At 41.3% G+C, this 25,856-nt stretch overlaps 1 protein-coding gene across 3 annotated transcripts in view; it reads right to left on the reverse strand.

Moving 5' to 3' along the window:
• PIP5K1B (phosphatidylinositol-4-phosphate 5-kinase type 1 beta) overlaps positions 1-25,856 on the reverse strand; it is a 370,177-nt gene that overhangs the window by 12,869 nt on the left and 331,452 nt on the right. For 2 of the 3 annotated variants that reach the window (XM_049770950.1, XM_049770947.1), the window contains one exon: positions 13,172-13,314. In XM_049770950.1, coding sequence (XP_049626907.1) covers positions 13,172-13,314 — 143 coding nt within the window. The remainder of the gene's footprint in view (positions 1-13,171; positions 13,315-25,856) is intronic. The other variant, XM_049770949.1, reaches the window with a different exon arrangement.

The raw sequence follows: 25,856 nt of genomic DNA on the forward strand, positions 1-25,856 counted from the left end.
CTGTTCCTCTTCAGATTCAGGACAGCCCTGGTCCAGGGGGTCCATGGGTTTGAGTCAGACTTGCTTTTCTGTCCTACATGTCTTATTTCCTCTTTCTGAGTGACCTGCTGCTTCTTCCCGCAGGCCCAGCCCCTAGTATACCATACATTTTGCATCTTTTGAGACTATTCTTCCTCAAACTTCTTTCCTGGAGGGTTGGAGCATTCCAAGAGATCAATAGGGACTGGAGCAGTGGCACAAGGGGTATGCATCTGCCTTGCCTGTGCTAGCCTAGGATGGACAGCAGTTTGATCCCCCAGCATCCCATATAGTCCTCCAAGCCAGGAGTAATTTCTGAGCACAAAGCCAGGAGTAAACCCTGAATGTCACCAGGTATGGCCCAAAAACTAACCCCCCCCCCCCCGCAAAAAACCCCCAACCCAACCAAATAAAAAAATAAGAGATTAATAAACATAGGCCTTCTAAGTCAAGGATGAAGACTGGAAAGAAAAATAAAAAAGGAAAGCAAATCAGTTTGAAGATTTGGGGCAGGAGTGAAGGGCCAAGATTAGGAGGCAAGAGGGCTGCCATTGAGGGGGTAGAGCCTTGAAGAGACTGAAGTAACAGAATGGCAATGTGACCTTGATAAATGCAAAGGACAAATTGGCTCCTGAGGTACATCAGGGCATGAGAGCAGAAACTAAAGAAAAAGAAAAAAAAGCACCCCATATACCCATATAATGCAGCTGTTCAAACCCAGTCAATTACTAGCTCTGGGTCTAATTTACCAGAAAGGTAGCACACCCTGACTTTTAAAGACTTCAATTCCCTAAGTAATTTCTATTTGTATTTATTTATTTATTTATTTTTGTTTTGTTTTGTTTTTTTTGGAGGGTCACATCCAGCAGCGCTCAGGGGTTATTCCTGGCTCTGCTCTCAGAAATCGCTCCTAGCCGGCTTGGGGGACCATATGAGATGTTAGGAATCGAAGTGGGGTTCATCCTGTGTTGGCTGCATGCAAGGTAAATGCCCTACTGCTGTGTTATTGCTCAGGCCCCCAAGCTAATTTTTAAACAGTAGTTACATATTATTTGATTAAAAAATACCTAGTAGTGATCTCCTAACAGAGACTGGAAAGGTGGCCTTGTGAATCTGAAGAGTGCCATCTCATGTAGGTGCTTTGGGCACAGGTAGTAGAAGTAATTCTCTCTCTCTCTCTCTCTCTCTCTCTCTCTCTCTCTCTCTCTCTCTCTCTCTCTTTCTTTGTTTTTGGGTCACACCTGGCAGTGCTTAGGGCTTACTCCTGGCTCTGTATTCAGGAATCACTTCTGAGGGGATAAGGGGACCATATGGGGTATTAGGGATTGAATCCAGGACAGCTGCATTCAAGCCAAATGCCTTACCAACTGTGCAATTGTTTCAATCACACCCCCTTTTATTTTGCTTTTGTTTTGTTTTGAGACTACATCCAGTTGTGCTCAGTTTACTCCTGATGGAACTACTTCTTGTAGTATTGAGGATCAAACTCAGATTAATAGCATGCAAAGCAAATGTCCTAGCCTTTCTAATTTCTCTCTGGCCCTTCTCTCTCTTTTTAAAGTTCATTGACAAGTCTTAGAAACATTATTTGGTGAAGAATTTAATGGGGGTGTTGGAGCTATAGTTGTGGTTAAGATACTTGCCTTGCACACGGTTGAACTGGGCATGATCTCTAGCATCCTATTTGGTCCCCTAATCCCACCAGGAGTAATTCCTGAGCACAGAGCCAGAAAAGACCCCTGAACATTATCAGCTGTGATCCAACAACTACCACCTATTCCTCCACCACCCCCCAAAAAAAGAACTTAAGGGGGCCATGATTGTAGAGAGATAAATTTTCCCTCCCTCAAGTTATTCATCTGTCAACAAAAGGGTCATAACACTGAAGGAAGCCACATTCTGGGGCTGGGGAGATAGTATAGAGGTGAAAGTACAGGTCTTACATAGATCCATTCTGGGTTTGAGCAATATAATACTAGGCATAGGCCTTGAAACACTACTGGAGTGGCCTTGAGGATTCTTGGCACCACATTATAGGGATCAGAGCATAGACTCAGTGGCCTGAGTCCAAGACTTGGGACTTGGGACTAAGCATTGCTTGGGAGCCCTTCTTCCCCCAAACAATAATAATAATAATAATAATAATAATAAAAAGAAACAGCATTCTGATGAAGTCCATCACAAATTACATGCAGGATCTGCCCTTTCTTTTCCTACTTTGCTCTGTCACCCAAACCTACCCAAATCCAGTGCACTCTTGTGGTTGACAAGGCATTGAAGTATACTCAAAGCAATAGAATTGAAGTAGGAATGACAGTGTAAAAGATTCGACATTTGCCTTGCATGCAACAAACCTGAGTTTGATCCCCAGCACCCCATATGACCCCTGAACACAGCTTCTGAGTTCATATCCATAAGAAACCCCTGAGCACTACTGGGTGTGGACCCGCCACCAAAGACTTAAAGGTATAAAACCGACCTTGTTTCAGCTAATCATCCCAGCAGCTGTCACCACCAGCTTCAACAAAGAATAATTAAAGAGGCCAGCACTTCACAGAGAAGCCAGTAATCTTAAACCAGACAAAGACAAAAGACAAAATGTGGTTTCTCCTGACCTCAACAACTGTGATTGTGAAGAACTTTTTACTGGGACCACAGAAAAAGAATTTGGGGTTAAACAACATAGTATGCCTGGAGCCTGGAGTTGGTCTTATGCCAGGATACTTCATGGGTCAGATCTCCCTGTTTTTAGGCCAAAGGTTTTTCCTTTCTATTTTCCCCATATTTTGCTGTGCCTATGTAAAAACCAACAAACAAAACAAGAAACCCTGCCACACACACCTTTTATTTTTAATTGGATTTTTAAGATCTCTTATCTTTTGAATTGGGGCTTCTGCCTTTTTTATAGAACCTTGGGACACAGATTACTTTATTTTACCACATATTCCCACATTTTTCTATAAAACAAAGAAGAAGGGATCAAAGAAAGTCTGAAGGCCAGGGGCCAAGAGGTCTTGAATGCATTGGAGGGGAAATAAAGACAGAAATAAATATCCAAGCCAAAGTCAATGATCATAGGATCAAGGGACCTAAATCTTAGCCATCTAAACTTAAAGGGGCATGTTATACTGGCAGGCCAGGGAACAAAGGGTGGAGGTATAAAATGCACTATGGGGCCATTGATGGAGGAAGGTTGACACTGGTGGTGGGAAGGACCCTGACCAAATGAAGGATTCTGTTGATCACAATTGTTTCATTAAAATAAAAATAACCCCACAAAAATGTGGCTTCTAAGCCCCCCAAAATAGTTCCACTAAAGTTTTGAAGACCCTCCCCATGGCAGAACTGAAAGTGTTTCTTCTTTTTCTCTTGCCTTTCTTATCCATAATAGTGTGTTAATATAACAATTTTCACTTCTCTGCTACTCTTCACCTATGATCAAAGAGTATTATTAATCACCTGAAACACACACTTGGAAATCTATCTGCTCACCAGTGCATAAATCTCAATCCTGGCATGGCTAAACATGCTTAACTGTTTCCTTTCTTTTACATGCAACTAAAAAGTTCTTACACAAACCCCAAAATAAAAGCAATCCCATTATCTCCCACTACCTGTCCACTAAATGATATTCTTCCTCAGGTAACTGTTTTACTGATATGCTTGTTCCCTTTCCTCATTAAGATAAAATTACATTTGATAGTAGGTAAAGAAGCCACTTTATCAATGGAAACAATAGCTCCTGTGCCTCAGATATCTGGAATGACTCAAAGATTCAAAAGACAGAGAGACTAGCTCTGCTTTGCAAAGTATGTGATTCCCGTTTTACTTCAATAGAGCATGTTCTTCTCTGCTCTGCTCTCCTTCCATCATATTTTGTGCCAACAACTAAAAACTCAATAGAAGAAAAGACATCTTTGGTTATTGGATAAAATCATCCCTTGAATTCATTCTTTGAGTTTGAATATTTGCAAACCAACCATTCTTAAAAATGCTCTACTGTGAAACTGAACAGCCTTCATAAAGTCCCGAAGGTTTGTAGGGTAGGCACATGGAACCCAAACAAGATTCCTTAACAAAATGAAGGAACAATTAGTTGCCTTTTATCTTTCCTGTTTTTTTTTTTTTTTTTAAAAATATGGGTCATTGCCAGTGATGTTTGGCCATGTGGAGCAGTATTCTAGCCCAGTGGTGGGGGTTGTGCAGCAGCAAGGAATGAAATCAGGGTCACATCTGATTCTTGTGTTCTATCCTTGAACTATCTCCAAGAACCCTACTTCTCCTACTATTCTCAAGCCTCCCCACACCTCCAGTTAGCTACCTTTTAAATAAACCTATCCTATTTGGTGGTGGTGGTAGTGGAGGAGAATTTACACCCAGCAGTGCTCAGGGATTATTCCTTGCTCTATGCTCAGGAGTCATTCCTGGTGGGATTGGGGAACCATATGAGATGCCAGGGATCAAACTTACGTCAGCCACATGCAAGGCAAATGCCCTACATGTTGTACTATGCTTTGGCTCAGAAATTTATTCTTTTAATTTCCTGTCAAGTAACAGGAAAAAGAGAATAGCAAGCCTAGTTTATATGCATAATAATGGTGGGTTGGTCCTTAAATAGCAATATTGTATGTAATATGGTAGGCATGAATCATCAAGACTGATCACATGTTAAAGGGGGATTTAAATAGTATTATAATTAGTATAACCAGCAAATAGCACCAATTAATCAGGTTACAACCACTGATGGATAGAGTTTGTTAGTCAACTACAAGTTCAGAGGTCTGAGCTAGTCTGCAGGTATAAAAAGGTTGACAACCACTGGTTCACTCCAGAGGTTTATCTGTTCATTCATTAATTTATTTATTGTTGTGGGAATTGTTCAGATTGGTCAGATTGTTTACACCCAGATAGTTCAGAGGGTCAGACATTTTGGGGATCAGACCCATGGTCTGGCTGAAAACCATTGCAAGGGAACAGAAATATTACAAGAGAAGTCTATTTTTTTCCTTTTTGGGCCACACCCTGTGACTCTTAGGGGTTACTCCTGGCTATATACTTAGAAATTGCTCCTGGCTCAGGGAACCATATGGGATGCAGGGGATCAAACCAAGGTCAGTTCTGAATTAGCCACATGCAAGGCAAACATCATACTGCTGTGCTATCACTCCAGCTCCAGAAATAAATCTTTTTAACAGCACAATATCAGCTCAGCATAGAAGGGGTCAGCTGCTCTTCAAGTTAGAATGATTTAGAGAAGATTCAAATTAGCTCAAGAAAAATGAGATACAGGATGCAGGCAATAATGCATTTTCCTCCTTTTCTCTCTCTTTTATTTTACAGCTTTTGATCAAGTTATATATATATATATATATATATATATATATATATATATATAAAACAACTTTATTCCTGAATCTTCTTAATGGTTTCTTCTTTTTTTTACTGGTCAAGATTTGGCTTTGTGCTCAAGGATCTTTTTGTGATCTTTGTCCAGTTTTAGTCTAGTGATAACCACCTTACTGGTGTGAATACCAACATGGACAGTTGTGCCATTTGCTTTCTCCCACTGGGCCTGTTCAATGTAGTTGATGTATTTCTTCCTCTAAACCTAGACTCTTTTGCCAATTTGCTGACCTTGATAGTGGCCTCTCACCACCTGGACCTCATCGTCCTTATGGATGGGCATGGATTGCACGTTGTACTTTTGTCTCAGCTCTTTGGAAAGAGGGAATGTGGGAAGGTGCATTGAAATGCCTTTTGCAGTTCTTGCTCCGGTCAGAAGTCACAAAAGGGTTGAATTTCATTTTGGCTGCCACTACTACTGTGGCGGCTGCCAAAGGGAAAAGTGCATTTTCCTTCTTGAGCTTTCTTTTTCTTTCTCTATCATACTGCAGGAGTAAAAGAACACACTAAAGGGAAAGAAATGGACTGTATTCTTTGAGATCGAGATGAGCTTTCAAAATACAAAATAAAAGTCTCTAAAGTGAAAACACAACTGGAAATTACAAGTTAATGGTGCATAATTTTGCCATAGAATTTAATGTTAAATACTGCGTGAGTTTATGGAAAAGGCTACGGCGAAACTAAAATCTGTAGAAACAACTGTAGTGACTTCTGGAAAAAGTCTGAAACTTTTCTGCAACATTTTTAAATTCAGAATATACTTTTCAGGGACAGGAGAGATAGCACAACAGTAGGGCGTTTGCTTTGCAAGCAGCCGACCAGGACCAATGGTGGTTCAAATCCCAGCATCCCATATGGTCCCTCATGCCTTCCAGGAGTGATTTCTGAGCACAGAGCCAAGAGTAACTCCTGAGTGCCTCTGGGTGTGGCCCCCCAAAAACCAAAAACCAAAAATAAAAGAACAGAATATACTTTTCAGATATTCAGAGTTGAAGAGGGTCTTAGCGATCTTTTTTTTTTTTTTTTTTTTTTTTTTTTTTTTTTTTTTTTTGGTTTTTGGGCCACACCCTGTGACGCTCAGGGGTTACTCCTGGCTATGCACTCAGAAGTTGCTCCTGGCTTCTTGGGGGACCATATGGGACGCCGGGGGATCGAACCGCGGTCCGTCCTAGGCTAGTGCAGGCAAGGCAGGCACCTTACCTCCAGCGCCACCGCCCGGCCCCCGGTCTTAGCGATCTTAATCATCTTTTTTAATAGATGAGTAAACTGAGTGGGTGAACAAAATATCTAGTCTTCAAAGAAGCCCCTGGGCATGTGGATTTTTCTGACCTGAAGGCCCATTAGAACAGTACTTCTTTCCTACTCTCATAGCTCTTCAAAGAGCAGAACTTAGAGCAATAGCTAGGATTTGAATCAACCCAAACATCTAATTTCAGATAAGGGAATAATGAGGATGTGGTATACATACTCAGTAAAGTACTACACAACCGGAAGGAAGGATGAAATTATGAGATTCACTATAATATTGATGGATCTGGAGGGTCTCATGTTAAGTGAAGTCAGAAAAGAAGGACTAATACCAAAGTATCTATCTATGGTATATGAAATAGCATGACAAGGGAATGCAATGTCTGTGTGTATGGGAATCTTTGACTCTAGAATAGAAATGAAAAGGCCAGGAAAGGAGACAAATGGAGAGGAAGTAAGAATGGGTAAATAAGAGGCAACCAGCAAAGGGTAGATTTTTTTTTAGTATTAGTTTGTATTATAATTAAGACTGCAAGCATTGGCCCCAAAGCACAATAAGTGAACTTAACAATGTGCCTATGAAGGAAGCAGGCTGAGTGTGTGTGTGTGTGTGTGTGTGTGTGTGTGTGTGTGTGTGTAGAAGACCAGGGACACTCATGAAGGAAAGTTGACACTGGTGGTGAGATTGGTGTTGAAATATTTTATTTTATTAATCTTACTTTAGTATGGACATATTTGTAAATCACAGTGCCTAAGTAAAAATTTTTATCTGGAAACATAAAGTATGTTTTTTTATTTGGAAAAATAAAGATTGGGGGACAGTGTTCAATAGATAAAGTTTTTATTTAAGATCACATTTTATCCTGGAAACTTAACTATGTGAGAAAGTGAAAATCAACTTTTATTATTAATTTTTGGAGCCACACATGGAGGTGCTCAGGGCTGATTCCAGGCTCTGCACACAGGGATCATTCCTGGTGGGTTCAGAGGATCATATGGGATGCCGAGCATGAAACCAGTCCGGCTGTGTGCAAGGCAAACACCCTAACCTCTGTACTATGGCACTGGGCCTGAGAGAATAAAAGATTTGTTTACCAAAACCTTTGTTTGTTTCCTCTTCCTGTGAATTGTCTTCCTCCCCTTTGAAGTTCCAGAAGCCTGTTTTCCTTTTGAAGGCAGCCCTTAAATCTCAACTGACTGGCTCTCTTTTGAATCTCATGTATATGGAGCCCTTGGATATATACAAAGTTAAAAAATTTTTTTGGTTGTTATTCTGTCCTTTATTACAGTGGATACTTCAATCAAGAGCTGAAAGGATAGGCTGGAGAGAGCTCTACAGGCTGAGTTTGTGTTTTGGATGTGGGAAGCCCAGCTTAGATCTTCATCACCACAGTACCACTAGCACCACTTGTGCTCTGGCCCAGAGTTATTGTGAATATTGTGAATGTGCACAGGGACATAAGTAATGTGTGTGTGTGTGTGTGTGTGTGTGTGTGTGGTGTGGTGTGGTGTGAGAAATAGTGTTTTGGGGCCCTTGGAGGTAGAAGGGTAATTAAACTCAAAAATTAAGTGTGGACTTTGAATGACCTCCAGTGCTCTTATTGATTACTGATCGCCTAATTGGTGGCTAATTTACAACCTTAAAATATTTTAAACTCCTTATCTGTAAGATGGAGCTAGTAACCACATCTTCTTCATAGGTTTATTGTGAATTAAATGAGTAAATATAGATAAAAGATAAAATATACTTGACAGTGTCAAGTATACAGGAAATAATTAAAAATAGTTTCAGGACTGGAGAGATAGAATAGCAAGTAAGGTACTTACTTGCCTTGCACTTGACTGACCTGGGTTAGATCCCTACATTCCCTGAGCTGCCAGTTATGACTAATAAGTGCAGAGCCAAGAATAACTTCTGAGCACTGTTGGGTGTGGCTCCTGAGTTAAAACAAATAAAAAAGTTTCATTGCTGGGGCCAAAGTGGTAGCACAGCAGTAGGGCATTTGCCTTGCGTGTGGCTGACCCAGTACAGATGCAGTTTCTATCCCCAGCCTCTCTTATGATTCCCCAAGTCAGGAGTGATTTCTGAGCAAAGAGCCATGAGTAACCCCTGAGTGCCGCTGGGTGTGGCACACACACAAAAAAGTTTTATTGCTTGCTATTATCTATAAAATAAGATTAGGCTAAATCAGTTTTTCCCCAAGTTTGATGGGGAAGATCTATTTCCTTGTTAACTTTTCTATTTTGATTCTCCCTCCTCTCTTTCCTCTCTCCCAGAATTTCTGAAACACAAAGAATGTTCTTCATGAAGACTGGTGGATGCTCATATCATCCACCAATATCCCATTCAGTTCTAACCACCAAACATTTTGTGAGCCAGAGTGATAGCACAGTGGTAGGACATTTGTTTTGAATGTGGCCAATCCAGGACAGACCCATTTTGATCCCTGGTAACCCAAATGGTCCTCCAAGTCTTCCAGGACTGATTTCTGAGCATAGAGCCAGGAGTAACTCCTGAGCTCTGCCTGGTGTGATCCCCAAACCAAAAAACAAACAATCTCCCAACATTTCTTTATTTCTAACAGGCCTTCATGTGTTCTTATTATAACCACCAATTTATAATGAGTTTCCTTCTGAATTCTGGGGCAAGCATTGTCTTCTGAAATGCTTCATTTTTTAACTTCAGATAAAAGCATAAAGGAGCAACAGGGGCTGGAGAGATAGCACAGCAGTGTTTGCCTTGCAAGCAGCTGACCCAGGACCTAAGGTGGTTGGTTCTAATCCCGGCATCCCATATGGTACCCCGTGCCTGCCAGGAGTTATTTCTGAGCAGATAGCCAGGAGTAACCTCTGAGCATCGCCAGGTGTGACCCAAAAACCAAAAAAAAAAAAAAAAAAAAAAAAAAAAGAGCAATAAGGTCAGGCATGGGAGAGATAGCTCAATGGGGGTTGGAGTGCATACTTTGTATACAGGTTCTGAGCAATACCAGGGGTGGTCCCAAAACCAAAGTTAAAAAAAAGTCAATAAATAAAAATTTAATATATCTTGGGACATATCTGTATACTCAGAATTTACTCCTGGTAGGCTTGAAGGACCATATGGGACACCAGGGATAGAACCTGGGTCGGCTGTATGCAAAGCAAACACTCTACCTACTGTACAATCGCTCTGGCTCCCAATGGGCCATATCTGGTATTGCTCGGGGCTTATTCTGGCAGGGTATGGGGGACCATATGCCAGAGACTCAAACTGGGATCAATGGGATGCAAGGTAAGTGACATCTCTCCATATTATTATTCTAAATAATTTTTTTTGTTTTTGTTTTTGTATTTGGGTCATATCCAGCAGCGCTCAGGGGTGACTCCTAGCTCTACACTCAGAAATCGCACCTGGCAGGCTCAGGGGACCATATGGGATGCCGGGATTTGAATCACTGTCCTTCTACATGCAAGGCAAAAGCCTTACCTCCATGCTATCTCTTCGGCCCCTATTCTAAATAATTTAATAGCAGTATTTTTTTTTTTTTGGTTTGTTTTTGGGTCACATCTAACCACTCAGGACTGAATCCTGATTTTGATCTCAAAGGTCACTCCTGTAGGGCTCAGGGGACCACATGGGGTGTGGGAATCAAACCCAACTCAGCCAAGTGTAAAGCAAATCTACTGTACTACCTCTCTGGCCTTGTATAGCAATATACTTATGAAATTGGTAATACCTAGGAAGAAAAAATTGGTTTTAATAAAAGAACCTTTTATCCTGAGGGAATTAGAGATGTGAGATGAGGACTGAGTCCCACAATGCCATTTAATCACCTTGCAATTTTATGTGCATCCTAGATGATCCTTAGGTTTTTATAGGCAGAGGGTGAGTACTTTTATTCATAATGTTGAAAAAAAAATCAAAGCACTTAAAAGCCTTTGAAAATATAAGAACATGTAATGCCCATGTAATGTTCTTTCATCTTCAAATGCTTACAATTTCCATTTTGAATACTACAAATGTAGATTTTTCTGGCAGCCTGTGAAGGGGAGGAGGGTTTGGACTACAAGCGGTGGTGCTCATGGGCTACTCCTGTTGTGCTCAGGGATATCTCCTGGCAGGGGATCTCCTGAGAAGGGGATCATAAGCTGTGCCAGGAAATCAACTGGGATGGGTTGTGTGCAGAGCAAGTAAACCCTTTACTATCTCTCTGGCCCTAAAATGTTATTTTTAGGGCTGGAGAGATATAATGGAGGTAAGGTGTTTGCCTGACATGTAGAAGGTCGATGGTTTAAGTCCCGGCATCCCATATGGTCCCCCGAGTCTGCCAGGAGCGATTTCTGAGCGTAGAGCCAAGAGTAACACCCTGAGTGCTGCCAGGTGTGACCCAAAAACCAAAATAAAAAAAATGTTATTTTTAAAAAGGCTTGAGACCAGAGTGATAGCACAATGGTAGGGCATTTGCCTTGCACAAGGCCAACCAAGGACAGACCCGGTTTTGATTCCTGGAATCCTATAGGGTACCTTGAACCAGGAGCGATTTTGGAGCACAGAGCCAGGAGTAATCACTGAGCGGTGTCGAAGTGGTCCAAAAAATAATTGGGGCCATAGCTATAGCGCAGTGGCAGGGCATTTGCCTTGTGTGTGGCTGATCCAGAACGGACCCGGGTTCCCCTGAATCTGTGGGAGCAATTTCTGAGCTCAGAGCCAGGAGTAACCCTGAGTGCTGCCAGGTATGGCCCAAAAACAAAAACAAAAAAGACTTGAAAAGGCAAGTCTACAGTGACTGGAGTAAGAGTACATAGTCAGCTTTGAAAGGGGCCGACCCAAGATTGATCTCCAGTACCCCATATGGTCCTCTGACTACTGCCAGGAATAATTCCTGAGTGCAGAGGCAAGAGTCAGAATCAAGAGTAACCCCTGAGCATTGGTGGAAATGGTTCAACTGCCCATCCACCCCAAAAGGCAGTAGCCAGTGAGAAGGTATGTTAGCAGGCTTTTCTGAAAAGAGGCCAAGTTTTCAGTATCATGTGCCTCCATATAAGTATGGCTTCTATGAAGACACATTAGAAGCTTGAATTCTCAACTTAATAAGCTGAGATTTCTTTTATTTATTTTTTGTCACACACAGTGATGCTCAGGAACTGAGATTCCTGGTTCTGCACTAGGAATCCTAGTGGTGCTCAGAGCCATATTGGATGCCAAGAATCAAACTTATGCAAAAACCAAAAGTCTTACCTTCCACACTATCATTCTAGTCCTCTCATTCGGTCTTTTATTTCAGCTAAACTAAGGACATGGGTCAACAATTTTTTCTCCATTTAACTCTCTAAATCTTTGAAAGGAGAAATCAATTCTTTCACAAGAGTTTTCACATTAAACTATATTTTGATTTTGTTAAATTTTATTTTTTCAAGTAGGTGGGTTGGGCCATACACAGATGTGCTCAGAAGTTACTCCTCTCTTTGTGCTTGGGGGATCATATGCAACTGGTCTCAGCCACATGCAAGGTAAGAGCTTTTACCCAAGTCATATCTCTCTGGTTCAAATTTGCTTTTTGGGATAGTGAGAATGTAAGCATGAGGCTGTGAATGTGTGATCTCTGGTGCAGAACTAGGTGTGAGTGAACAATTAAATTGTGCAATCCCTGGAGATCACTGCAGCCAAAAATCTTTGAGCACCAAAGCCTAGTGAGCACGAGTACTGAAGCATCTCTACATAGACTTACTCTGAATGGACTCCAGCCAACAGCTAAGAATGAGAATCTAAATGTGTGAGTGGCAGACAAGTAGCAGAAACATGACTTGTTTGCTGAGAAAATATTCAGTTTCTGGGCTAGAGAGATAGCATAGGGATTAAAGTGCTCTTTGTGTGTGACCAACCCCTGGTTCAATTTCTGGAACTGCATGGTCCCTCCAAGGACTGCTGGGTGTGATTACACTCCCCCCCCCCCACACACAATGTGGGAGAAGTATTTCTTTTTTTTAATATAAGGTTTATTTATTTTTATTTTGGGTCACACCCGGCAGCACTCGGGTTACTCCTGGCTCTACGCTCAGAAATCACTCCTGGCAGGCTCAGGCAACCATAAAGGATACAGGGATTTGAACCACCAATCTCCTGCATGTAAGGCATGTAAGACCTTACCTCCAGGCTATCTCTTCAGCCCCAGTCTATAGATGACACATTTGGTTGGTGACAAGTGAGGGAGGCAAGATTTGTTGGCATTTGACTCTGTTTCTTTCCATAAGGAGATATGATTGACTCAGAGAAGCCATAACTTTGTTGGAAATAACATGGAGAACTCCTTGCTTGACACAGTGAGATTTGTTCTCTGTTATATTTGGAGGTTTAATATTGAATATCGAGCCCTTTAGTGTAGTGCTCTTCATGAACTCTGGGGAAACATGGCTTGTAAACTCATCACACTCTTATGTGAGTGATACTTTTTCTTGTAAAAACCAACCATGTCTAGGTTTCCAGAACGTTGTTTTATATGTCAGGGTCTGTGATCACTAGGAGAGTGGATAAAACAAAAATTACTTACTAAATAGATATCAAGTACAGAGGCATTGTCATCCTGCATTTCCAGACTGTTTGGCTCAGACGTCAAGTAGATGGTTCCTTCTTCCAAGGTAAATGTTGAACTGGAAGGTAACCCTTTACTGGAAAAAGGAAGAATAATGATGAGCATATGGCCTTCTGAATAAAATACAAGGAATGTCTAAAATCATCGTTAAAGTAGCAAAGGAGGGAAAATCTGGGGAGGCTAAAAAACAAACTATTGAAGAGTTTGGAGAAACATTATTCAGGTTACTTGTTTGGATAAAAGTCAAGGACTCAGTGATTAGCTTTTTGGGGTGTGTGCATGTCAGGGATTAAGACAAGGGCTTCTGCATGTGAAACGTGCTCTACTCCTGAGTTACATATCTGAATCCCGGTGAGATACTTTAACTGTTTCTGTGCCTTTCTATCAAGATGCCTATGATTATTCTGTGGACAGAATATCATCTTGCCTGGTTAAGTCTTAGGATAAAGATGGATTGTGTACCTACTTATATACATCAAAGCAAGTTAAGGTGCACACAAAATAAGTAATGGTGGCATAATTGTATTTCAAACTAAGATTTTTGTTTGTTTGTTTCTTTGAGCCACACCCGGCAGCTCTCAGGGGTTACTCCTGGTCTCTGCCAGAAATCACTCCTGGCAGGCTCAGGGGACCATATGGGATGCCAGGATTCAAACCACCTTTGGTGTGGTGGTCCTGGGTCAGCTGCTTGCAAGGCAAACACCCTATCACTGTGCTATCTCTCCAGCCCTTCAAACTAAGAATTTTTATCTTTTTTGTTTGTTTTTGTTTTGGGGCCACACTTGGCAATACTCAGGAAGTACTCCTGGATCTCTGCATTTAGTAATCCTGGCAGTGCTCAGGGGACCATATGGAGTGCTGGGATTCACATGATAGGAAAGTGCTTTACTTTCCTATCTTTCCAGCCCCTTTATCTTAATTTTTGGTTTACATTTTATATAATTAGGAAAAAAAATCTCGAATGACCTCTGAGCTATTTTATGTTTTATAAAGCATTTACAAAATATTTGGTTCAAAAATATTTTGGTTCAAAACTAAAGATTTATGATTTTGGTTTTTGGGGGGCTGTATCTGGCTTTGTTCAGGGGTTACTCCTAGCTCTGCATTCAGAGAGATGTGGTGCCGAGAGGTCATATGTGGTGCTGAGGATCAAACTCAGGTTGGACACATGTAAGACAAGTGCTCTACCTACTCCCCAATCTCTCTAGCCCCACAAGTCTATTTTAGAACTGATTTTTAACTTCTCTGACTGAATTTCCCAGATCCTATTTCAGGGGTTACTTTTCTCCTGGGAGAAATGCCCTCTCACCATAGAGGTGGAGTCAGAGGGTCAGTCATTCCTTTGCCTCATAGCTTGGGAAGATCCATTTCTAGAAACAACATACGTGACCGGATTTGAGCCTGGCTGCCAGCCTAATTCTGGCTCCATTAAGGCTTCCAATGCAGACTGTCTGAGAACTAATTACAATCAATTTACAACAAGATGCTCAAGAAACTTAATATCTCCAGTTCTGTTTTTTCCTTGTAAAAGCAACAGAACAACCAATACTGTGTACTTGTTCCCTGTATGTAGCCATCACAAATTTGTCCTCACAGTAGGAGGAATTCCACATCTTCCCAGTATTCCCTCGGGGGCAGACATTGGTGGTTCTGAAGGCCACACTAGCCTGTCTGCCATTTACAAAATGCTCCTTTCTGTTACCAGAGACATTAGTTGGGTTTCAAGGGAGAGAGTATTGGTGTACTGACTGCCAAAAATGGTCACCAATAATATTATATCCTAAACACTTTGATTTCTGTTTGTAGGCTCAATGAGTATATTAGAGCTAGTTTTTATGGAGGTATTTGCTTAGAGAAGGTATGCTTTAATATCGCTTTGTCTTTTTTGGTTGTTGTTGTGTTTTTTGGTTTTAGGGTCATATTCATCTGTACTCAGGTCTTACACTTGTCTCAACACTTAGGAATCATTCCAAGTGGGGTTTGTAGAACCTTTTGTGGTGCCAGATGGAATTGAGTTGGCCATATATAGTTCCACCAACAGTACTATTCCTTAGGCCCCAGTTTTTGTCTTTTAAAAAAATTCTCTCACTGCTTTATTCTTATTTTTTTTTACTTGTTTTGTTTTGGGGCCATACTCAGCAGTGTTTAGAGCTTACTCCTGGCTTTGTGCTGGTGAACTTGGGGGATCCGTATGGGATGCTAGGGGAAATGAACCCAAGGACTTGAGGAATCATATGGGATGGTGGGGAATGAATGCAAGACAAAAACCCTATCCATTGTACTATCTCTTCAGCAATTTTTTTTTTAAGCTAAGTAATAACAACACATGATAAGAGATGACATAATGATAAGATGGTAAGAGATGGAAAACCATTTATAGCTCTTTGGGAGACTGGGAGAGTCTTAACTCAAAGATCCTCCCGATCTCTCTCTCATTTCTCTCCTCTCTCCTCTCTCTTCTCTCTCTCCTCTCCTCTCTCCCATCCTCCCTACCATCTCTCCTCTCTCTTTCTTTTTCTCTCTGTCTCTTTTTCTTTCTTCCCTCTCAAAAGAAAAAAGAAAAAAAAAGAGATGGAAAACCAACAGCCTCCTACCTTTGATGACCCCCTCTACACCACCCTTGGGAAAATTCCTTTTATGTTTTCTTTCTTGTACCTTTGAGTCTTCTGGTGAATCAGGGACTAAGTTTTCATGCCTTAAAAGTTATTATTTATTGATTCAAATGAAGGTCACTGATTCTTTGTACTCAGTGTTTCTTTCCAACATAGGCTATTTACATTTGATTTATTTTGTACTTGTCAGATGCTTTATAACATTTTTAAGTCCATCAACTATATACCACATCCTTCTCTAATTTGTCAATTATTTCATTTTCTCCCCACTCTCCTGTTCACTCTGCATTTGACATGCTTACATTTAATGAAAAACTCTGCTCTGTCTTAACTGCTACTAATTATACTTTAGTTACAACCACATATGTTCCAACTATATCCACAGACTGGTTCAAAATTAAAAAGCTGATATACAGAATTTTCATTGTTATGACTACCTTAATTACTGTTAATGCTGACTAACAGTAAAGTGGGGGTTACCTTTTCCTCAAAACTGCTGGTTCAACATCAAGGTTACATGGAGCCTGCTTTCTAAACTCTGACTTAAAGTCATGCCACATCTTTAGGTTGTTCCATATAAAAGGGAGCTTTTTCTTTAGCAATGAATGGAGTGGCCAGAAAGATGACTAATGGGCTGAGTATAGGCTCTGTAAGCAGGAGACTGAGGTTTGATGTTTGATCCTTAGGACTATAACAATTCCTTGAGAACAGGTCTGAGCAACCCTTTGGATCACAGAACTGGGAGTAACCCAAGGACTAATTAATGTGGACCCTCCCCCACCTGAAAAGAAAAGACTAGAAGTAGAATGTGTGCAGTAGGAAAGGTCTCAGAGATTAAGTGGACCAAAGGTGGAGTCCGAGATAAGATCTGCTATTCCTGTGGATGACTAGTCATAACTCTGGGTGAACCATGTTTCCTCATGGATAAACCGAAATGCCAGTTCCTTTCCATCTCACACCACAGCACCCTCAAGAGGATCATATCAGATAGTACAAGTGTAAGGAAAGTGGTAGAAGATAATTTATGCATGAACAGGAATGTCATTCTGCCTCTGGGACTTGCACAACCGGATTTATTGTAAGACTTGAAAAAGAATTTCTATTCTGCTCTTCTAAGTTTAGCTCCTGGAACATTAACTAACCGATAACACATGTAAATAACATAAGCTCTACTGGCAGAGTAAACCTACAGTGACAGCTCAGTCTTAGTCGCTTCTACTGTGACAGGAAAGTTAAAAAAGATGCCAAACCTCTCTCCTGAAAAGCTCTCCCTGGTTCAGGTAGACTCTTGGGTAAAAGCTGTTAAAGGTTATGGGGTTCTGGTTCTGCATCACTGGCAATGGGTTCCTTTTTGCAGCCCAGAGATTGTTCATAGGTAGCCAATGATCTCAGAGCATCTGCAGGCTAAGCTCGAAGCTATCTGGAGGGACAATCTGTGAGACTTCCCAGAGCATAGAAGTGAAAAGGTATAGGTCGTGGCCACTGTAGGCAGATCAGATTCTATCACCTTCCAGAACCCTTTGCCAATAGAAGGAATGGAGAAAGAGCAGCTTCTTTACTCCTTTACTCCTTCCAGCCACAGGCCAGGTTGCTGCTGCCCTGTGCATTTGCACTTGGTCTATTTTTAGACAAGGGGCTTGCCTGTTTCTAATGAAACCAAACCAAGTCTCAGTGTTGATGGATGGTTGCTCTGTGGCTTAATACTTGGGGTTATCTTTCCTCTCCCTAGAGTCAGGGATCGCCTGGGGGCATGAAGCTGGCTGCAAACAAAGCAGAGAAGCTGTTGGAAACAGAAGACAGAGAAACAAAAGGTCAGCTGCCAGTTTCATGAGTTCTGGGGACCGGAAGCCTGTGGTTGTTTAGAAAGCTGACAGCAACCGAGAACCTGCTGGCTCAGACCCCAGGCAAGAGGGGTGTGTGTGTGTGTGTGTGTGTGTGTGTGTGTGTGTGTGTGTGTATAAGAAAGAGAATATGTAAGAAAAAAACAAAAGAAAACAAAACTCATCCAAATTCAAAGACCTTTCTACCACCCATCTTTCTGAGGTTTAGTTTTCTTTCGAGTACCTCTTCTTACATATTTAATTTTTTGATTTTTTCTGTGCTCAGGGATTATTCCCTGCTCTTTGCTCACAGATCACTCCCGGAAGAGCTCAGGAGACCAAATGGGATGCTGGGGATTGAATTTGGATAGGCTGCATGCAAGGCAGCATGTAGTGCGTTGCCCACTGTGTTTTCTTTCCAGCCTTTCTCTGCACACACTTAAAACTTGTAGACATCACTGAGTGAGCAAGTTGAGCTTGTATCATGGTGATGCCTATGTCATAGAATTCTATTTAGTCTCACAGATCACCCTGTTATATTCCGTCTTTGTTGGTACACGCCAGAGTCAAGATTCATTTGTTTAAATAGAGGTAATGAATACTGGCATTGGGATTTGAATCCAAGACTATCTTTGGAAATGAGCCTGTCATGCATGGCCTCAAGCGACTCCTGCAGAGAATAAGCCCTCTGTCATGACTCTAAGATCACTAGGCAACAATAACTTGCCTATGAACAAAAAGGCACATATCTAGATCCATTTCCAAGTAGCAAAGCTGTTCCTGTAAGCAGGTCATGATTATCTGACATAAGGTGCATCTGACTACAATCCTGGGTCCAAATGTAGACTTTCTTCTTCTTTTCCTTTTTCTTCTTTTTGTTAAGTCTTTTCCTGGGTCACACTCAAGAGATGCTCAGAACTTACTCCTGGCTCTGAACTCAGGGCTCACTCCTGGAGGGTTGGAAGACTTATATGTGGTACAAGGGACTGGGCCTGGGTCAGCTGTGTGCAAAGGAAACATCCTACCTATTTATTACTGCTCCAGTCTGATGTGGGTTATACCATGGTCTCTTTTTGGTCCACACTTGCCTGTGATATGTACTTTTTTTTTTTTTTTTTTTTTTTTTGGCCATGCTGGTTGTGCTCAGGAGTTATTTCTGGGTCTGTTCTCAGACATTACTGCTGGAAGGCTCAAAGGATCATATGGGATGCTGGGGATAGAACTTGGGTCAGCCATGTCCAAGGCAAATACCCTACCCACTGTGCTATTGCTTGGTCCTCTTTCCTATTTTCTAGGTAAACCTGTTTTACATAAAACACACACAACCAAAATAAAGAGAGGAACAGAACTGACTCTTTTTTTTTTTTTTTTGGTTTTTGGGCCACACCTGGTAACGCTCAGGGGTTACTCCTGGCTATGCGCTCAGAAGTCGCTCCTGGCTTGGGGGACCATATGGGACGCCGGGGGATCGAACCGCGGTCCGTCTCCTAGGCTAGCGCAGGTAAGGCAGGCACCTTACCTCCAGCGCCACCGCCCGGCCCCAAGAACTGACTCTTAAGGAACAAGAGAACTATAATATCCCATACACAAAAATGAATTCAAGATCTATCACAGATAAAATGTGATAAATGGTCAAGGAGGTCCTTCCCATGTGGATGGTGGATTGTGGACACATAGAAACTCATGTAACTCTACACTTAAGATGTATGCATTTCATGAGCTATAATCATACATATTTTATTAATAAATGATCAGTATCAAAACCAGTACCCACCATTCTTTTCATAAAACAATGAATCAAGCTGGAGACAGGAGTGGAGGGAGGACAACATTGGTGGTGGGAAAGCCCTTCATTCATTGTCACTATGTACTATAAGTAATTCTGTGTAATGAACTTCAGTCACAATAAAAAAATGTAAAAAAAACAAACAAACAATGAACCAGCCATTTAGTTGTATACTGTATGTCTGTTGGGTTTCCTGTATTGTACTAAAGCTAGTTTAAGAAATTAAAGCTAGTTTAAGAAATTCAAGCATAAGGAACTGGAGAGATACTTGTATACATGCTATAGCAGGTAAAGTACTTACCTTGTACATGGTTGACTGGGTTTAGTCTCAGGGACCCCATAGGGTTCCCCAAATTTACAGGAGAGGTCCCTGAGTCAGAGCCAGGAGTACCTGAGTACTACTGGGTGGTACCAAAAACAAAGACAAACAAACAAAAAATTGTAGCATTGAGCCAGATAAATAGTACAGGGTTTAGCTTTGCATGAGGACAACCCTGATTTGAAGCACTATATAGTCTCCTGAGCCCAGAAAGAGGTGTTCTTTGAGAGGAGAGCCAGGATTAAGACCTGAACATCACTCGGTGTGGCCACAAATCCAAACTACAAAAAAACAAAAATTCAGGCATGTCAGGGTCACCTACTTAAAAAAAGTCTTAAAAAACCTTGAAGATACATTTAACAAATGATGATAAAAAGCAAAGGACTACTTTTACAAAACATAGACATGCAAAAAATAAAACACTCTGTCCAGAAAAATCAAAACAAAAAGATCTTGATGAAGTAATTTCCAATGAACTTCACCATACTGAATGGTGGTTCTTATAGAATACTTGGCAAGATCCTGATTGCAGAATGAGTTCCTTTCCCAGAGCTTTTATTCATGAAGTTGAGAGATAATACATTAATTAGGTCACATAAGTAAGACTTAAGAGGATTAAAAAATGAGTAATAGAAGCAGTCCATGATACAAGCCCGGATAAGGAGCTAATGTTCTCTCTAGTCTGAGCAAAATGCCAAAAAGGAAGAGGAAACTTTTAAATTATAGGGAACCCCTGGCCTCCGTGACTGGGAGGGGTTGCACTTATATGGAAGGATGAACTAGGAGAAGGGGTAGAGAAGCTGGTTTACTTGGTTCTATTTATTTGTAAGTGCTGTATTTGGGGATAAACAATCTAACTTTCCTGAACTCCAAATTTCTTTCTTTCTTTCTTTCTTTTTTTTTTTTTGGGGGGGGGTTCATACCTGGCAGCACTCAGCTCTATGCTCAGAAGTCACTCCTGGCAGGCTCTGGAGATCATATGGGATGCCGGGATTCTGCATATAAGGCAAACAGCCTACCTTCATGGTATCTCTCTGGCCCCCACATTTCTTTTATGTAAAAAAAAAATCAGGTCTCTGGATTTGACAAAGTCCTACAAGCTTCAAAACACATTGATTTTCTTTCTTTCTTTCTTTTTTTTTTTTTTGTTTTTTTGGGTCACACCCAGCGGTGCTCAGGGGTCACTCCTGGCTGTCTAATCAGAAATAGCTCCTGGCAGGCACGGGGGACCATATGGGACACCGGGATTCGAACCAACCACCTTAGGTTCTGGATCGGCTGCTTGCAAGGCAAACACCGCTGTGCTATCTCTCCGGGCCCAAAACACATTGATTTTCAACCTAACTGACTCTCTCTCTCCTTCCCCAGGAAAGCAAGGGTTAGGAGTAGAATGTCAGACAAATGCAATCACCATGTTTGCACCATTGACTCACTCTGTTATCAAAGGAGATGTCAACAAAGTTATAAAAAATATGGGTACACCAGCCACCTATCTAGAAGCTAGCAACCTCAGGAGGAGACAGAGGGCCAAATCCTGACCCTGCTAAAGATGGGTGCCAATGCCCCTGCTCCACCACTCCTCTGCAAAAACACTAATCTGACCAAAACTCTACAGATGCGAGTATTTGGGTTGATATCACCAGGACATTTTCTTTTCAAGTGGGTGCTGGCACTCTATTCCCACCTTCTTGTACTTCTGGAAGCCCTGGCAGCCGAAAACAAGGCTCCACAAATACCACAGTATAAGCAATAGTGCTTGGAATTCCTGGACTGCATGGCTGCATTAGTGTCCACACAACAATGCCATTTTTGTTTTTTACTGTCATTTTAGTAGGAACACACTGCTTTAGACACCAATGTGTATATGAAGCCACCTAATGTTCAGTAAAACCAATAAAGTAACAAAACGGTAAACTAGTAACAAGAGATTCCTAAACCTTTTGACAATGACTTAATTACTTCATTAGAGATACAATAATTTTCACAAATTTACTTGTCACCCTCCTCCTCCTCTTCTTTTTTTTTTTAATGGTTTTTGGGCCACAGGGGTTTCTCCTGGCTCTGTGCTCAGAAGTTGCTCCTGGCATGCTTGGGGGACCATATAGGATTCTGGGAATTGAACTCGGGTCTGTCCTGGGTCTACCACGTGCAAGGCAAACACCCTACTGCTGTGCTATATCTCCAGCCCAGGGATCTCAAACTCGTGGCCCACGCGCCATTTGCAGCCCTCCATACAACATTTTGTGGCCTGCGGCCGGCCTTCAAATATCGCAGTATTTGCGATTATTCACTTACCGAATTATCACAATAAAAATTACATTAGTAAGAAAAAATCGCATTAAACATTCGCATACCCCGAGCAGTTCCATTCAGGGTATGCACATGTTTAATGCGATTTTTTGCGATTTTTTTTTACTAATTCAATTTTTTATTGCGAATATTTGGTAAGCGAATAATCATGAATACTTTGCGCCTAGCGCAGGCGTCATTACAGCTGCTCCTGCTCACTGTCCCTTACATTATCAGAGGCCTAAGGGAGAGAAGTTTATTACAGAATTAGATTTTGTCATACCTTCATCATGACTTCATTAAAGCCTGCAGTGAAGAGAAAGATTGATGACGAGCACAATTTCAGGAAAAGTGGGAGACACAGTATTTCTTTGTTGAGCACAGGGGCATCCCCACACGTCTTATTTGCTCAGAGAAAGTTGCAGTGCACAAGGAATACAACTTGAAACACCATTATTCAACTAAACATGCTGAGGAATGTGCAAAATATCAAGGAAATGAGAGAACCAAGCAGGTTGCCAGTCTTAAAGCATGTCTAATGAGGCAACAAGATTTCTTCAAGAAAGCAACCAAAGAGAATGTTGCATCAGTCGAATCTAGTTACATGGTTAGTGAGATGATTGCTAAGGCAGGGAAACCATTCACAGAAGGAGAGTTTGTTAAAAAAAATGCATGTTACAGGCTGCAAGTATTATCTGTCTGGAAAAGAAAGGTCAGTTTAGCAAAATCAGCCTTTCTGCTAACATTGTGGCAGAGCGCATTTCTGACATGTCAAGTGACATTTATCATCAACTGTGTGAGAAAGCCAAATGTTTTTTGATGCATACTCAGTTGCTCTTAACAAGGGCACAGATATAACAGACACTGCGCAGCTCACAATTTATGTCCGTGGTGTTGTTTGCAATTTTGAATCGACAGAGGAGCTGCTCACAATAATTCCAATGCATGGCCAGACCACTGCTAATGAGATATTTTGGCATCTGTGTGATGCCATTGAAAATGCAGGTTTGCCATGGAAGAGGTTTGTTGGAATAATAACCGATGGAGCGCCATTGATGACAGGGAGGAAAAATGAACTGGTGGCACTTGTTCAAAAAAAAATTGAAGAGGAGGGTGTAGAGAAGGCCATTGCTCTTCACTGCATTATCCATCAGCAGGCCCTTTGCAGTAATTGCCTGCCATGTGACAATGTGATGTCTGTTGTTGTGAAATGCATCAACCAAATCAGATCCAGGGGCTTAAAGCACAGGAGGTTCCGTGCTTTTTTAGAGGAAATGGAGTCAGAATATGGAGATTTGCTCTAATTCACTAAGGTACATTGGCTCAGCAGGGGAAATGTCCTGAAAAGATTTTTTGAGTTGAGAGAAGAAGTGATAGCCTTCATGGAGAAGGATGGGAATGCTGTTTCTGAGTTGAGTGATCACAAATGGCTCATGGACTTAGCTTTTCTTGTTGATATCACACGTAAGCTGAATGTACTAAACAAGATATTACAAGGCCCAGAGCAGCTTATCAGTGCAGCCTACGAAAACATGAGAGCATTCTCCACAAAACTTGTGTTATGGAAATTCCAGCTCTCTCAGACAAACCTTTGCCATATCCCAGCACGCAAGGAACTTGTGGATGCAGGCATACCATTCAGTGGTGAGAAATATTTGATGCTATGTTTAATCTAGAGAAGGAATTTGATCACAGATTTGCAGACTTCAAAAAGCACAGAGCCACTTTCCGAATTTTTGGACTCCTTTTCCTTTGATGTGCAAGATGCCCCTCCTGTGCTTCAAATGGAGCTCATTGACCTGCAATGCAACTTTAATTTCAAAGCCAAGTTCAGGGAGATTAGTAGAAAAGCAGACATGCAAGGGCAGTTTTTAAGAGAATTGCCCCCCAGCTTCCCTGAGCTTTCCCGAATGTTCAAGCACACTATGTGCCTTTTTGGGGGCACATATTTGTGTGAAAAGTTATTCTCCACATTGAACTTCAATAAGTCAAAGTACAGGTCTAGACTTAATGATGATCATCTTCAAGCCATCCCGAGGGTCTCAACTGCTTTCTCTCTAAAGCCAAATATGGTTCAGATTTGTGAGAAGAAGCACTGTCAAGTCTCTGGCAGCAAGGAATAGGCAAAAGATACCATGTTCAGAAGAACTGTTGATGATCTTCACTCAATGTTCTATTCATGTTCAGAAGAAATAATTAAAACTGTTAATAATGACGTTTGAGGACTTTTTTGTGTGTGTGAAATCCCTTATGCGGCCCTGCCTCACCCCGCCTTTGCCTCCTGTGGCCCCCAGGTAAATTGAGTTTGAGACCCCTGCTTCAGCCCCTTATTTTTCTTCTTATTACTTTCTTCTTTCTCTCTCTCTCTCTTTTTTTAATTTTTATTGTGACTGAAGTTCATTACACAGAATTATTTACAGTACATAGTGACAATGAATGAAGGGCATTCCCACCACTGATGTTATCTTCCCTCCACTCCTGTTCCCAGCATGTCTTCCATATCTCCCTTCTTTACCCACCCAGAATACTAGTGTAACTGGTCTCCACTTTACAGCTTGTTGTAGGTTGGGTAGCTATTCTGTTCTTTTTCTCTTTTTAATAATAATTTCACCCTCACTTATCTGGAAATACATTTATTATGAAAAATTATGTTAACTATATGATACATGCTCTTTAAATAAGTAAATTAAATTACAATAAAAGAGCAGCAATCAGAAATGTTATATCCTGAAATGATGTATTTTCTAGTTGCAGTGAAAAGAAACAATAGAGGTTTAAGACAAACAGGAAATAATTCCTGACCTCAGCACTATTATGATCTTTTGTACTATACTTCAATGACATAATTTCCAGGGATGGTTGTTGTTGTCAATACTCTGAAATCTCTTTATACTTGAGAGCTATTTGGAATGAAGAAAAGCAAAGCTTTATTCAGAGAGATTGTGTTACAAATTGAATTACAACCCACCGTGCAACCTATATGTTGAGGTTCTAGCCTCCAGTACCTCAGAATAGGCATTTATTGTGATGACTAGATCTGATACAGATTTAAGGAAGAGAAAACCACACTGTGATGGTTGTCATCTAATACAAGGACAGACTTAGGGAAGTGGCCATTTAAATGTGCCCATGCATGCAGGGAGAAGGAATAGTGAAGAAAATGTTTCTCATACCTTGGGAAAATGATTATGCCAGCCAAGACTCCTTGTACAGAATATTTTCTGCACAGCAAATGACAAGGAGGAAGGGCCAAGCACACACCAGACTTTTCCTTCCTTAGGAGGAAGGAACATGGGCCAGCAGCTCAGACTTCAGTCGTCAGAAGTGGGAGACAATGTGTTTTTTGGGGGTTTGTTTGTTTTTGTGTCACATCCAGTAGCACTCATGAATTAATCCTGACTCTGTACTTAGCTTGGGGGACCAAATGGGATGCTGGGGATTAAATCTAGGCCAGCTGCATGCAAGACAAGCTCCCTATCTGCTATACCACTGTTACAGTCCTAATGCTTTATGTTTTGTTCCCTTTTTTGGGGTGCCTGAGTTGAGCCCAAGCTTTGTGTGAGAAGCAAGTATTCTGCTCTTGATGTACATCCCTGATCAGAGATGTTTTTTTGGTTTCATTATTTTCCGTGTGTGTGTGCGTGTGTGTGTGTGTGTGTGCGTGTGTGTGTGTGTGTGTGTGTGTGTGTGTGTGTGTGTGTATGTGGCAGAGGGAGCTGAGTAGCTAAAAGAAAAACCACCATGATAGCTTGTTCTGGTGACCGTAAAGCATATGCCTAGAAAACAGACCTT

Source organism: Suncus etruscus, chromosome 3, assembly GCF_024139225.1.
Source record: "Suncus etruscus isolate mSunEtr1 chromosome 3, mSunEtr1.pri.cur, whole genome shotgun sequence".
In the NCBI taxonomy this organism is placed as follows: domain Eukaryota; kingdom Metazoa; phylum Chordata; class Mammalia; order Eulipotyphla; family Soricidae; genus Suncus; species Suncus etruscus.